This window comes from Dunckerocampus dactyliophorus, chromosome 10 (assembly GCF_027744805.1).
Source record: "Dunckerocampus dactyliophorus isolate RoL2022-P2 chromosome 10, RoL_Ddac_1.1, whole genome shotgun sequence".
In the NCBI taxonomy this organism is placed as follows: Eukaryota; Metazoa; Chordata; class Actinopteri; order Syngnathiformes; family Syngnathidae; genus Dunckerocampus; species Dunckerocampus dactyliophorus.
The window spans coordinates 16,062,633-16,075,882 of NC_072828.1; the positions used below are offsets into that span (position 1 = coordinate 16,062,633).

The window sequence follows — 13,250 nt, forward strand, 5'->3', positions numbered from 1 at the left end:
ATAAACGCTAACGTTTGTATTGATGGCACTTGATCGCCATCTAGTGGGTAGCGTGGTAACGGTAAGGGACGGTCACTGTCGTAAAAAAAAAAGACACCGCATTGCTTGACGGCAGAATTTGCCTTTACCAACATGGCTGCTTCATTGATATGTCGCGAAACACAATGCAGGTATTTGACTGAAAAAACAATATCCCACTGTTAAGATGATTTGATATATTGTTATTTAGAGACGTAATGTGTTTTGAGAAGTTGTTTGATACTTTGCAGGGTGAGTTCAGTTTTAAACAGAGACGTAAAGCAGTATGGAAAGAAGTACATGTTTGACAGCAATGAAGAGACGTGCTGGAATTCAGACCAGGCAAGCCATTTATTTGTACCAACTTTATTGGTCGTGTGTTCGTCAATGTTTTTATTTCCATCAGGGTGAAAGCCAGTGGTTGATATTGGAGTTCCCCCAGCCCATTAGGGTTTCTGAGTTAAAATTTCAGTTCCAGGGAGGCTTCTCAGCCAAAACATGCAGGCTGGAAGGTAAAAGAGCGGCTGATGATTTTACCTCATTAAATGATGCTTTTCTGCCTTATTCTCTAAATATTTTACATCTTTCTTGGCTTTTTTTCCGCAGGTTGTTTAAAAGGTGGAGATTTTACTGTGATCAGTCATTTTTATCCAGAGGACAACAACTCTCTTCAGATATCCTTCATCACTGCAAGTAATTAAATATCTTAATGGGGAATCTTAAATTTTAATTATTATACTATTACTAGACTAGTAATATTGTAGTAGTATGTACAATACTATACTAAATAGCTACAGTATATAACGTGTAAATACCATCTTAATGTTGCACGTAAAGACTATGTTGTAAAGCGGACATTAAGCATGTCCAAAATAAATAAACCATGACTAAGCGGGGCTGTTCAGGACTGACATCAGACCGACCAATGAGTTCAGTCCAAAGCTTAGAAGCATCTGGCAGCAGCTGATTTATGAAAACATTATTGCGCTGCGGTTGTTTTTCCTTTAGTTCTTCTAGTAGTGCTTCTGACTTGCACTTGTCACTTTAGAAGCTGCACGTTTGCTTTTTTCTTATTTGACAGGTTTATTACAAGTGCTGAATAATATTATCCCGGGCATGTTTTTCATCACCGCTGATGTTTCAGTAAGTTTAATGGCAGAAGGACAGAATAAAACCCAAAGCTTATCTTGACTTAACTCCACACCCACTGCTTTCCCATACAGGACGCCGCTGCTGTGGACAGAGTAAAAATACTGTTGGAGAACAGTGCCGACTTTTTTGGGAGAATTATTATTTATTCTTTGGACATCCTGGGGGAGAAAGCCACATGACCATATTTTATCCTCTCACGACAGAGACGGAAAGGAAATGCACTTTTTGTGAAATGTAAAGGACGCGGGATGTCTGACTCCACCACCTCATAAATGCAATTGAGTCAAAATAGAGTTGACTACTTGGCTGCAACCAGCAGAGACGTCGTTGATAGTCGCAAAAAGTATCTTGGAGGATAATCATCATTCCAGCACATACCACCATATAAAAATACATTTATTAGAACCTGTTTACAGTCGTTTTATGGCTGGTCTACAGCTAAACTCAATAATCCTGCTGCACAATTGCCAAGTATTGATCATTTTTGTTATGCTGCCAATAAACAATTTGTACATTTGCTACCATCTTGCCACCTGCTATACCGACAATCTCCATTTCTTTTAGCGCCATGCTGGCTTGTAGAGTCTCAGGATGTGGTCCTCTAACACCTTCTGAACTAGGACACACAAAAAGAAATAGCATAAGAGCAAAGCAGAATTAAGGAGGTCTTGATGATGACAAAGATAAATACTCTTTTTGTGTCCAAGAGCAACTGCCAAAGCCATCGCACTGTAGCCAGAATCAGACTCTGTGGTCATGTCTGCTCCTTTGGCTGTAAAAACAAACAAAATGAGCATTTTAATGAGAAAGTCTGAGGCTTGGCAATGGTGTAACATGGACTTTGGTGTACCTAAAAGTGCCTCAACACATTTAACATGGTTTCCTCGAACAGCATACAGAAGAGGAGTGCCTCCGTTCTGGGAACAAAACATCAGTTAACAAGCAATCTACTTGAGTATCCCCAATTTAAGATATGTAGGATTATAAGTAATTAAAAAAGTCTGATTGATGGATATATTGTGATGAAAGGCTTTTTAAAAAATCTGGATTTTGTGTATTTTTACCCATCAGATGAGAAAATCTGCCAAAAATAGGGGTGCAACGGTAAAACAATTTCCTTCTTTGCGGTTTGTAGCAATATGCTGCAATCGTAACGATAGTGCATTTTATGCTTCTGTGCCTCCAATACATGACTGGTAGTAAAGAACATTAGGAATCTACAGTTACATGTATTTTGAGTCTCCTAGCAAGTCTTTTTTTTTTTTTTTTTTGCTACTGCATTTTTTTTCTCTTCTACATTTTTTACTCTGTCTCTACAAGTCAAATGTTATTCTGTCTCTTGTCTGAAATAGTCACCATCCTTCACCTTGCATTGAGATATTCTATGTCACCTAATTCTCATGAATTTTAAGTCTTTCTGTCCTGCGGTCAGATACTAGTTAGGTACTTCTTAAAAACTCACTCATATCAAAGAAGTGCTATCAATACGACGTGCAGTATTTGTATCTAAGGCATGTACCCCAAACAGCTACTGACTAGTTGCTAACAACCGTGTACCCAATCATATGCGTTGACATCAACTCCACGTCTGAGTAGAGAATCGATTATATCCACATAACCTCCAGAGCTGGCCAGCGTCAGCGCACTTTCTCTGTTCCTCGCAACAATTCTGGGGTCCGCTCCCTAACATACAAAGAATGAATGATTGTCTTGATAAAACACTCCCTAAAGACTCTTTCTTTAACAATACAGGCTTCCCTCTGACCTTTTGCAAGAGAAAGTCCACCACTGCTTTCTCTCCAAACGCTGCTGCCCACATAAGAGGAGTAAAGCCACGTTCGTCCTGTATGCTCAGCAGTGAGCTATCTGTAGAAAGTGCATCATTTCATACAATGAAACAATATTGTTTGTGGTTTCATGGGTATCCATATTATTCCTTACTTTTATTTAATTGTGCCGCCACTTGTGACACCTCCCCCTGAGCAGCAAGCTGATGTATTGACAGAGCTTGCAATTGGAAAGAAAGCTACACTTAATACAGTCAAGGTGTTTATACAGTACTGCGGTACTCACCGTCTAATGACGCTGGGCGTGCTGTAAATTCATTCCCACGCTGCCTGTTGGTGAGAGTGGCTGAACGGTTAAACAAACCCTCTTTGTCCACATCCTCTGGAGAAACAAGAAACACAGACAGAGATGTGACAGTATGTTTACTATTGTGGCTGTACTTCTCAGTACTGTGCATCATTCTGAGAGGTGTTTAATATAATTTGGTTACCTCATTTGTCTATGTATTATTCTTTAGCTTAATTAGTTTTGAGGAAGCAGTAACACCTCTCTACGTGACGCAGTGCAGGTCTACATCAATGGAACGTACACATTGTTCAATTAATACAAGAAAAACGAACATGAAAGTCTTTGTATTGCAGCTGTACCTATAATTTGTGGCGTGTGAGTGTATATCACCCATAATGATATGAATTTAACATAGGGATCGTTTACAAAGCCGCGTTCATACTGTTTATTGAGTCGTACACCATTCGGATCCTCACCTATGGACTCAGAGGCACTTGAATGAATATTTTGGCTCTGCTCTCCTCCAGCATCCATGATTACTGCAATATAAAGGGTTAAGTAAATATAAAGTATATGCTATTGTCTACGAGCAAAGAAAAGTGGTTAAATATATTTTAAAGGCTATTCGAGACGTTGCCTACTCACCAGATCCAGCTTTGCTGCCTAATTTGCGCCAACTTCCTTGTGGCAAAACTGAAAGTAGATTATTTCACACATCGCGATGGTCAGCGAGGGTGCTAAAAAGCATTTCTGTCATCAAATATCGGCTTCAATAAATGTTAATCATCGAAAGAGATCAAACTAAATCACTTAAGAATTCAATAACTCCCTTGTTCTTCACTTGAAATGCATTTGGAAGGCGGAACTGTAGTTGTTGGGTATATACTTTTCCTCTCCGGAGCAATTTATTGGTGCATACGACAACACAAACACGGAAGTAGCTGATATGACACGGCTAAAGTCGCGTTAAAGCCACAATTATTTATTTGTGGATGTAATTTTCAGCTTTCATCATGGAAGACCAAGAGATGCATCTCAAAGTCAGACGAGGTAACTATCAGCTATTGTATTGGTTACTTGTGTCGAACTGACAGTTAGCTAGGAAGCTAGCTCGTGTTAGCATTTTAAGACAGTGTCATTTGACAGAATTCAAATTTTAAAGCATTCATCTCATCATGGTCTTAAGTGTATCCTTCATATTTAGATACGTTGTTTTGTTGTCTACAGTGAGTGACAAATTTACGGAGAGCATGTACGTTCTGGCTAATGAGCCTTCCGTGGCTCTGTACAGACTGCAGGAGCACGTCAGGAGGTCACTGCCTGAGCTGGTGCAACATAAGGTCTTTGCCCACTTTCATTAGTTACACTTCCACAACTTATGGGACCAAATATGCATTTCACGAAGATAATATCGCACACTTAATTTCCACTATAAGGGAAATTAAACTATAATTGTGTAATTTTCCGTCTCATAGACTGACATGCAGAGCTGGGAGGAGCAGAGTCAAGGAGCAATCTACACAGTGGAATATGCATGCAGGTGTGTAAAGATGCATCTGCCTCTCACCAGCTTGTCTCTGTGGTTATTCGCCGCTTCATTGATTGGTAATTTGATTCCAGTGCGGTGAGAAGCATGGCGAACAGCAGCGTGTATTTCAAAAACATCGACAACCTCCTCCGGCAAGCAATCAGCATGAGGGAGCAGATTAGCACCTCTCAGGGACGCAGGTAAGGAGGCGGCACTGAACGGACGGGGTCCCCTTTTTATGTTTGTTGGCTTTACTGCTGCATGTCTTCTTCAATGATTCCTTTTTTTGTCCTGATTTTTTATGTTTGTCTTTTTCCACTCCATCTTTATTAAGTTTGCATGATTCAACACCTTCAACCAGTCCCCATATTGCTGCCTCACATACCTCAGCCAAGTCCTCGTGATGGAGCTGTTCAAGGTGAGTGATTCCACACCACACATTCCCATTCTAACATGGAGTCAAGCATCAACCCCTGACCAACTGCAACAGTAAAACGTGGTCAGGGGAGGAAGCTGCAGAATCCAAGCATGTCAGCCAAGAGGAGAAAAATGCAGATTTACCCTGTACACAACTTGAGATTTATGGAGCATTTTATTCAAAGAAACTTACTATAGTTCTCCATATATCATTTTTAAAGCCCCTACAATGAGCAAGATATGGCCCATTTTTAAATAACACTAAAATAAAATAAAATTACCCCCCCTTTCAAGATATCTTGTCAGATGCATGATGGAGAGGGAACAGGATAGTGATACTGTCACTGATACTGTTGCATTATGTAGGTGGAGTTAAGTGTGTGTAGTACCCTTTTGTGGCAACATCACAAATAACAGAAAAACAAAAGAAAAAGCAAATCATAGTTGTGGAGATAGGCATACACTGAAATCACACATTTACGCATGATGATGGTTTGACTTTTGAGGCATATTTTTCTAACAATAATGTGTTTAAACTTCATGTTGTAGCATGTTTGGGGCCTTCAACTTGATAGGTTACATTGTATGTATTGACACCTAAATAGGAAATGTACATGGCCACTCAAAATCGCAAGTGTGGTGATGTACTTTTGGCAGAAATGGTTGTACTCCCCTAAATAAACTCATGAAAGTATGAAGAGTCCAGTATGTATGTTAAGAAACTGCATTTTTTCAAGTAGTGTTTATAAAGAGAAGTATAATTATTTGAAAGAGTATTGGTGAGAAACCATCTGGGACACAACAATATTGGCACATTGTGCAGAAATGTCAAATTTGCACTCAATTGAGTAATAATACCGGAGTGGCATGGATTACAAATAACGTACTGTAGTTTATAAAGATACACAGACTCATATTTTCTGCCATTTCCAGGTGGTCTGGAATCACCAACGGTGCTAAGTGATAGTTCCATGCTCAACTTATTCTTACAGTATTTAAGTCGTCTTCAAACAGGATGATAGCCTTCGTTACATCAGACGAGCGTCGAGTCTTTGGCCGTAATCCCAGACTTGCGCGCCAGGACGCTCCTCATCTCATTATTGACCCCATTCCAGGGTTTAGCCTGAGCCTGTCGTAAAACAGATTCCGTAGACAAGGTCCTGTGTGAGCGAGGACCGCTGCCGCCTCCGCTACTGTAGCCGTCCACATTGCTAGCATGGCCTTGTGACTCCTCTCCAGCAGCAGGGAAATCCTCCTGCTGATAGTGCTGGTGTCTGGGACTGCCTGATGGAGTGAGCGAGATGTGATGCTGGAGGAAAGACTGCCTGCAGGGCACTCGCAGTTTGTCCACACCTATTTTCAGCTCACAGGGCCAAGAGACGGGACTGTTGCTTTCGTGCTCATTCTGAAAGAGGGTTTCTAAATGGCTGGCACGACTGCATTTAGCTATTTGGGAAACCTTAACCAGAGATTGGATCACTACTACTAGCAGGATCAAGATCCCAGAGGCCAGGACGCACACGCTGGCAATACCCGTCTCCACCTCAAATGTGAGGAGCATAAAGATGGACATAGCTGGGAAGAAATGAGATGAGAAAAGGAAGTTACATTCTGGGAAAAAAAAATTGCCACGTGTACAGCCATTGGGGGGAAAAAAAACGAAACATTAAGCAACGTCTCCACCAAGCAGGGCCGCTCCATTTGCCATAGTTCAGATCTCAAAATCCTGATCAGGTTAGCATTTACAGAAGAGATTAACTTAACTTAATTTAATTAATTAAATTATAATACCCAGCAATTGTTTTGTTACTCTGTTGTTGTTTTTGAGACAGGTCAAAGTGGGTCGCTGTGTTGTGGATGTGACTGGAAAAAAAAGCTGTAAGACCCCAAATAAAAGTCCACCCTTCTTTTTCGGGCTGCTTTCTATTGAAAAATAGCAACTTAGTATATTCAGGTCAAAACATTAATTAGTAGTCCATTAATTGGTTGTATCTTTGCAATTGAAGAAAAATGGAGTGCACTAGTTAGCTGCAACCAGCAGAGGCACTGTTCAAGTACAACACATGGCATGGAAACAGGAGCTCAGAACATTCTGAGAGATTCTCCTATCCTGCAGTTTTTTTCACATCGACATCTCTGCATTAGTTCAGCCGTGTTTACAAGCGTAACGAGCTCCACCACTGTTTGACCCTGTGTGAATAAAATGCAGACATGACCAAATCGTACCACTTGGTGAAAATAAGGCTTTAGAGTTTTGTCAGTGCTAATTTTCAGCTTTTTTGCTGTCTGGATCTGTCCAAGTGTGGACTTTACAAAAAGGTCAAATCAAAATGTCATACATTTAGTGTCTTATTTTGTGTGCAGAAAAAGGACCATGGATCCAGCCATGCCAAGGGACGCTGCAGACAGGCACAACCCAGGAATGTGACAACACTTTCCAGGCGTTTCTCCTTCACTCCACAAGCCTTTGGTTGCAGCCGAAGCAATGTCATAAAGATCACTGCTTCTGAAACTCCACATCACCCCCTCAACCACAAGCTGCTCATGGAACAGAGGACCCTAGCGCTGCCAGGTCCGGAATTAAAAACACTTAAGTCATGGACGCCACTCAAAGGAAGCATTGTTCTCTTGGGGCTCGCTGGACGAGAACAGAAGCGCTTGTTTTCTCTGCCGGGCATTCAGTTTCAAGGTTTCACATTTTTGTTTTGGTTCATACCTGCCAAGTAGACACAAACTCCAAGGCAGAACAGTCCGACTGCCACATGACGCACGGCTCTGCTGTCCAAAAGGAACCAATTTGCTCTGAGGATACAAACATTATACCTTTTACAAACTAGCTTACATTGCTAGTATTGCATCTGCATTTGTTGGACATTTTAATTCTAATGCACAATACAGTTTAACACTCATTACTATTCACTAGAGGGTGGGGGCAAGCAGCTGATTTTGTAAGCCGACGTGGGAAAGGGCTAGCTGCAGGCTGTGTGCTGACTTGTAATGAAAAGGTTATTGTTTAGACGGGCTTATTGGAATTGAGAGGTGGAGGGCATTATTTCAGTGTGGTGCACTGCACACCCTTACAACTTTTATTTACTTTTAAAATCCCACGGTTACCCATTTTCAATCTATTACATTTATTGGAACTACTTTGTGGTTTACAACCAAATGATTGTGCAACTATGTGACATTCATGCTAAATAACTGTTTGTGTCGAATGGCAGAGAGGATTAGATTGGAGGTATTCATAGTGTCTCTGGTTTGATTTGGTTTGGTTTAATTTGATTTGAACATGCATGCAGGTTACAATGGAATACATCTCATGAATCATTTCACAGTTCCACATGTGCAAAAGGAGTAGGAAGAAGCAAAGCTTATTTAATCCTACCCCCCATCCGTTCCACATCTAGTACAGTACATATCCGCTTCCTGTATTCCATGTAATATTATTCCATATAATAATCAGTGTAATAATAAAAAATAAAAACAAGCATGACAGAACAATATAATAATCAATATAATAATAAATAAGATGAAGACAAGCATAACAAAGCAAGTTAAAGATTCTTCTGCCTTATATTTAACAAACATCATCTGCTTGTATTGTTTTTTTAATTCGCTCGTCTTAGTACATTGTTTGAGTTTCTTGCTCAATCCGTTCCATAATTTAATTCCGCATACTGAAATGCTGTGGGTTTTCAACGTTGTTCTCGCATATAAGTGTTTTAAGTTACATTTTTTTCGAAGATCAATTTCTCCTGTCTTATAGACAAATACTGTATGGCGTTTTTGGGTAACAAGTTAATGTTAACTTTATGCACTATTTTAGCAGTTTTAAAATGTACTAAATCAGCAAATTTTAATATCTGTGATTTAAAAAAATAAAGGGCATGTATGTTCTCTATACGCGGCATTATGAATTATCATCACCCATCTTTTTTGCAGTACATTGAGTGAGTAAAGATCGCTTTTATAATTGCTGCCCCATATCGCCACACAATAAGTTAGACATGGTAATACCAAAGAACAGTAAAGTGTTTGCTTTCTCATTATAGGGACTAAAATCAATTCATTTTGCCTTTAAACAGAAGTGAAGTTATCTTTTTATATTTGAAGTTTTTTTTTCATATTTTTTCTAAAGCTGCTGCACCTCCCCGGAGGTCTTCTGATCCCTTGAATTAGATTTATTTTACAATTGAAAGTCTTTACAATCATTTTAATAATAGTAAAGATTGCAAACTAAGTGATGGATCCTAACATTAGCATAGCAACAGCTAAATACCTAACTGCAGTGGTGATACCAGTAGGTTGGGGGGGGCAATTATTTTTTTAAAAGTCATATCTGACTTTTCTGTACTGTAGAAGTAATAATTGTCTGAGAAATAGTAAAAATATCTATTGAATGGTCACCTGGTTAAACTGAATGTATTAGCAATAGCATCCCTAGCAGACATACTGCAGTGGAACCTTGGTCAACGTCATGAAATACATGAATGACTTATGAATAAAAGGGATAAATGAACATTTAAGTTTATTTTTACCTTCACTGAGGACATGATTCTTGACCTGACTGTTCCCAAAGACACAATGTGGCAGCGAGACACCACACCATCTTCCGGTAATGTCATGAGTTATGTCTTGAATTTAATAGTGTTTCTCGCCCCATTAACCCGAAATGCAGCCAAAGAAAGTTCAAAGTGCCGGCATTTGGATAAAGAAGGTGTGAGAAACACTATTGAATTCAAGAAATGGGGAGGGGGGGGACATTATTTTTGTAATCGTATCTGAATTTACTTTTTTGTACTGTAGAAGTAATAATTATCTGAGAAATAGTAAGATGTATTGAATGTCCGCCTGGTTAAACTGAATGTGTTAGTATTTGCTGTCATTAGCATTAGCAAATGCCAGCATTTGGATAAGGAATGTGAGAAACACTATTGAATTCAAGAAATAGCTCATGACACAACCGGAAGATGGTGCGGTGTCTTGCTGCCACATCGTGTCTTTGGGAACAGTCCCCTCTCTCTTCAATGAAGGTAAACAAAAATAACCTTATTCGTAATTTATAATAGTTTTATACATGTAAAACTATAATTCTAAAAATGTAAAAATGTGTTTTATGTAAACAGTTTTGAGAGTCAACCGCTGATCATCATAGATGGGGCGATGTACAGTAGCTGACTTCCAGTTCTGGTTGCCATTTTGTTAGCAAGATATGCTAATCCAGTGTACACCTGCAGTGTATTAATAAAATGACAAGACGCGTACCATATGGTACGCTATGAAGCAAAATTTTGGCGTACATTTTTTATGTCAACCAATAAACACGCTGACCGGAGCGGACACTAACTGTATGTTCCACTGTATATATGTGTATATGTACGTACGTATGTCAGACAAAAATATTTTGTAGTACACAAAATGATCTTATATTGGAAACATGGCTTAATTCTATATTTAGATGATGTTGGTAAGTATAGTTTTAGTTGATTTCCTGTAGTACCTTTTTCAGATGCGTAGGGGATTTGTAATTGACCGCCATGCGGTCCCAGGTGCGTTAATCCATCAATTTTGACAGAGCTTGATAAAAGGGACCGGAACTACTTTTGTGTGCAGTTCAGCACCATCCAAGATGGCGGATTTGGTACGATTACTGCTAGTGACAATTACTATTAACAGGTGTTTGTGTGCAGCTAGGCTAAAATACCTTTCAGGGTCCAGCTCTCCTCGACACACTTCGGTGGAAAAGTAGCTGTGTAAAAGACAAACCACCACGGAGCTCAGGTTAAGGGTGAGAGACAGAGCCGAGAGAACGGTGGACACCGGCGGTAGTATCACCCGAATATCAGCGGGTATGACCGAAGAGGTGGTCTCCTGTAGGGCTCTGTGTTGAGGCTGCAGCTGGAAGATTAAAATGACCGACAAAACGGACATAATGGCTGATAGAATTCCAAGTAGAGACAAAACAATGACAGATCGCTGGCTGTATGAATGTGCCATTCTCTCCAGTATTCTAGTCAGGTTTAAAATGTAAAAGTCTTCCTTAGAAGTCCTAAAGTGTCCATTAAAAAGTGGGCCCGCATGATAAGTGTGGTGTTTCCGAGGGTGTCTGAACGTTACTGTGGCGCCGCCTTCAATATCCCATCCCAGACCATGTGATGCGTTAACAATCCCCAGATTACAAACTTCCTCCCAACAACAATGGAGTTTTTCTTCCTTTTGATCCTCCGGTAGAGGCGTAGCTCTAACTCAAAACACACTAAAAGAATGATGGTAATTATAGCTTAATGATATTGTTCTGTACTGTACAGTTTTTTTTGTGATGTGACAGTTTCAAAACTATACTAAATGCAACATAATTTAACGCAATTGATTGTGGAAACATTCAGATTAGCAATTTTTTTTAAATTTCACTTCATTTTTTAAATTTGCATATCAATCTATCATATCAATATCAATATTTTTAACTACTTCGGGCCATAAAAACAAAAAATAAATGCCATAGTATCCTGGACATCTCACAGACACAAAAGGTAAAAACATGGTCCATTACACTTTGTTGAGTGGTTGCACAATGTGAACAACTGCACGTACCACGCAGGCTATTTATGAATGTGATAGCTTCTTCACAACATGCTCTAACTTGTCGAAAGAGGAAGTGAGAATTTGCAGGAAAGTGACAAAAAAGTCTTGAAAGAAGGCTAGCAGGCACCTTTTGAGTGTATATATATTGCATTTGTCTTTTGTTTGAAGTATTTTTTAAAGCATTTGAAAGACATACTGTATTTCCTCATACTGTATAGTGGACGGGGGCGCTCACTTAATGGCAGAGAGTATCAAGCATCCATTAGGGGTAAGGCCTTTATTTGTACGTTTTTTTACAATGATATTACCCATTTTTAAACATTTTCTTCAAATAAATAATAAAAATATGTATTTTGTAAATATAGTATATAATAACTTGAGTAAATGCCTTGCAGTTAATAGGTTCCACACCTGACAACGATAAGTGAATTTCCATGAAATGGGATTCATTGGTAATAAACAGAATATTTTCATAGTTGGAGCATAGAAAATCTTCTGAATACAATTTTTACCATTATTAGAGCTATAGTAGATCCCTCCAGACATGAAGTAACACCCCTATAGTCAACTTTACACTCATATTACCCAAGATGTACACCAGATATGAGAAAATAAGCCATTGAAGACATAAATAAGACTCATGCTCGTGTATTTTTCAATAAATGTCGTCCGGACGTGTGGACAGGAAGTGATGTTGGGGATTCAGATTTGAGTATTAGCTGTAGTACAGCCACAACAGTAGCCCGTGTTATTATTATAATGATGACTATTATGATGTTATTGTTGTTGTGAGATAAATAATTATGAAATAATAAAAGCCTGTTGTTGGCGATCAAGTCTGGTGCGTGTTACTAGTGACACCTAGTGGCCAGTGTAGACTACAGTTCACTTCATCGACGTCTTGCATTGCCTTAAACCAGGGGTAGGGAACCTATGGCTCGGGAGCCAGATGTGGCTCTTCTGGTGGCTGCATCTGGCCCTCTGGCTTTAACGCAATAACATTTTTTCATAGTAATTTTCTTTTACAGAAATCAGTATTAAAAATAACATTCAAAATATAAAACTTCTTTATGCACTTTAATCCATTCATCCATTTTCTACCGCAAGCACAGAAGTCACATTAATGGTTAGAAGTATTTTACAGTATTTATTATTGGTTAGCTTCAATATAACAACGTTATTAAACAGAATAAAGTCAGAGAATTATTATACTCTAAAATTGTTGGTCATACTTAATAAGGCACACATTTAGTTGTATTGTCAGTTGTTGTTAGTTGTATATGGCTCTCACGGAAATACATTTTAAAATATGTGGCTTTCTTGGCTCTCTTAGCCAAAAAGGTTCCCGACCCCTGCCTTAAACTGTTCTTGTATTTTAGTTCACATAGAACATTATTATGCTTGAAAATGCTTAATTTAGGCTAATCATACGTAACATTTGCTTAAATATGCATTTTTTGGACTAATGATATTCTGT

At 39.0% G+C, this 13,250-nt stretch overlaps 3 protein-coding genes across 6 annotated transcripts; 2 read left to right on the plus strand and 1 right to left on the minus strand.

The window, feature by feature from the left end:
• The first annotated feature begins 122 nt into the window (after positions 1–122).
• On the plus strand, positions 123–4,974 carry nr2c2ap (nuclear receptor 2C2-associated protein). Its single transcript, XM_054789807.1, has 8 exons — positions 123–170; positions 270–360; positions 425–530; positions 625–692; positions 1,227–4,296; positions 4,538–4,586; positions 4,722–4,786; positions 4,867–4,974. Exons 1-5 carry the CDS (start codon positions 133–135, stop codon positions 1,347–1,349), a joined length of 426 nt encoding a protein of 141 aa, XP_054645782.1. The 5' UTR covers positions 123–132; the 3' UTR covers positions 1,350–4,296; positions 4,538–4,586; positions 4,722–4,786; positions 4,867–4,974.
• Positions 445–11,322, minus strand: rfxank (regulatory factor X-associated ankyrin-containing protein). 3 transcript variants are annotated; one of them, XM_054789804.1, is made up of 9 exons: positions 10,896–11,311; positions 7,908–7,993; positions 3,244–3,339; positions 3,112–3,177; positions 2,936–3,036; positions 2,728–2,853; positions 2,021–2,087; positions 1,862–1,942; positions 445–1,786 (listed from the first exon to the last, which is right to left on the minus strand). In XM_054789804.1, exons 1-9 carry the CDS (start codon positions 11,186–11,188, stop codon positions 1,731–1,733), a joined length of 972 nt encoding a protein of 323 aa, XP_054645779.1. In that variant the 5' UTR covers positions 11,189–11,311; the 3' UTR covers positions 445–1,730. The 3 variants fall into 3 exon arrangements, with proteins under 3 accessions (XP_054645779.1, XP_054645781.1, XP_054645780.1); XM_054789806.1 differs by lacking the exons at positions 7,908–7,993; positions 10,896–11,311 and adding exons at positions 3,723–3,785; positions 3,892–4,458; XM_054789805.1 differs by lacking the exons at positions 445–1,786; positions 1,862–1,942; positions 2,021–2,087; ... (2 more) ...; positions 3,112–3,177; positions 3,244–3,339 and adding an exon at positions 4,962–6,766 and having other exon boundaries at positions 10,896–11,322.
• Positions 4,122–9,776, plus strand: borcs8 (BLOC-1 related complex subunit 8). 2 transcript variants are annotated; one of them, XM_054789809.1, is made up of 5 exons: positions 4,122–4,296; positions 4,474–4,586; positions 4,722–4,786; positions 4,867–4,974; positions 7,556–9,776. In XM_054789809.1, the coding sequence occupies exons 1-5, from the start codon at positions 4,260–4,262 to the stop codon at positions 7,617–7,619; spliced, it is 387 nt and encodes a 128-aa protein (XP_054645784.1). In that variant the 5' UTR covers positions 4,122–4,259; the 3' UTR covers positions 7,620–9,776. The 2 variants fall into 2 exon arrangements, with proteins under 2 accessions (XP_054645784.1, XP_054645783.1); XM_054789808.1 differs by lacking the exon at positions 7,556–9,776 and adding an exon at positions 5,109–5,192 and having other exon boundaries at positions 4,131–4,296.
• Positions 11,323–13,250: the final 1,928 nt, after the last annotated feature.

What these genes read in the sequence shown, in the direction of transcription:
- nr2c2ap (XM_054789807.1), top strand. Translation starts at nt 133, where the DNA reads ATGGCTGCTTCATTGATATGTCGCGAAACACAATGCAG. An exon ending in CGTGCTGGAATTCAGACCAG is followed by an intron (nt 361 to 424) that starts GCAAGCCATTTA and finishes TATTTCCATCAG; the next exon opens with GGTGAAAGCCAGTGGTTGAT. An exon ending in AGGACAACAACTCTCTTCAG is followed by an intron (nt 693 to 1,226) that starts ATATCCTTCATC and finishes CTCCACACCCAC; the next exon opens with TGCTTTCCCATACAGGACGC.
- borcs8 (XM_054789808.1), top strand. Translation starts at nt 4,260, where the DNA reads ATGGAAGACCAAGAGATGCATCTCAAAGTCAGACGAG. An exon ending in GCATCTCAAAGTCAGACGAG is followed by an intron (nt 4,297 to 4,473) that starts GTAACTATCAGC and finishes TGTTGTCTACAG; the next exon opens with TGAGTGACAAATTTACGGAG. An exon ending in CTGAGCTGGTGCAACATAAG is followed by an intron (nt 4,587 to 4,721) that starts GTCTTTGCCCAC and finishes TCCGTCTCATAG; the next exon opens with ACTGACATGCAGAGCTGGGA.
- rfxank (XM_054789804.1), bottom strand. Translation starts at nt 11,188, where the DNA reads ATGGCACATTCATACAGCCAGCGATCTGTCATTGTTTTGTCTCTACTT. An exon ending in TGGACTTTCTCTTGCAAAAG is followed by an intron (nt 2,854 to 2,935) that starts GTCAGAGGGAAG and finishes TTTGTATGTTAG; the next exon opens with GGAGCGGACCCCAGAATTGT. An exon ending in ATGTGTTGAGGCACTTTTAG is followed by an intron (nt 1,943 to 2,020) that starts GTACACCAAAGT and finishes TTGTTTTTACAG; the next exon opens with CCAAAGGAGCAGACATGACC.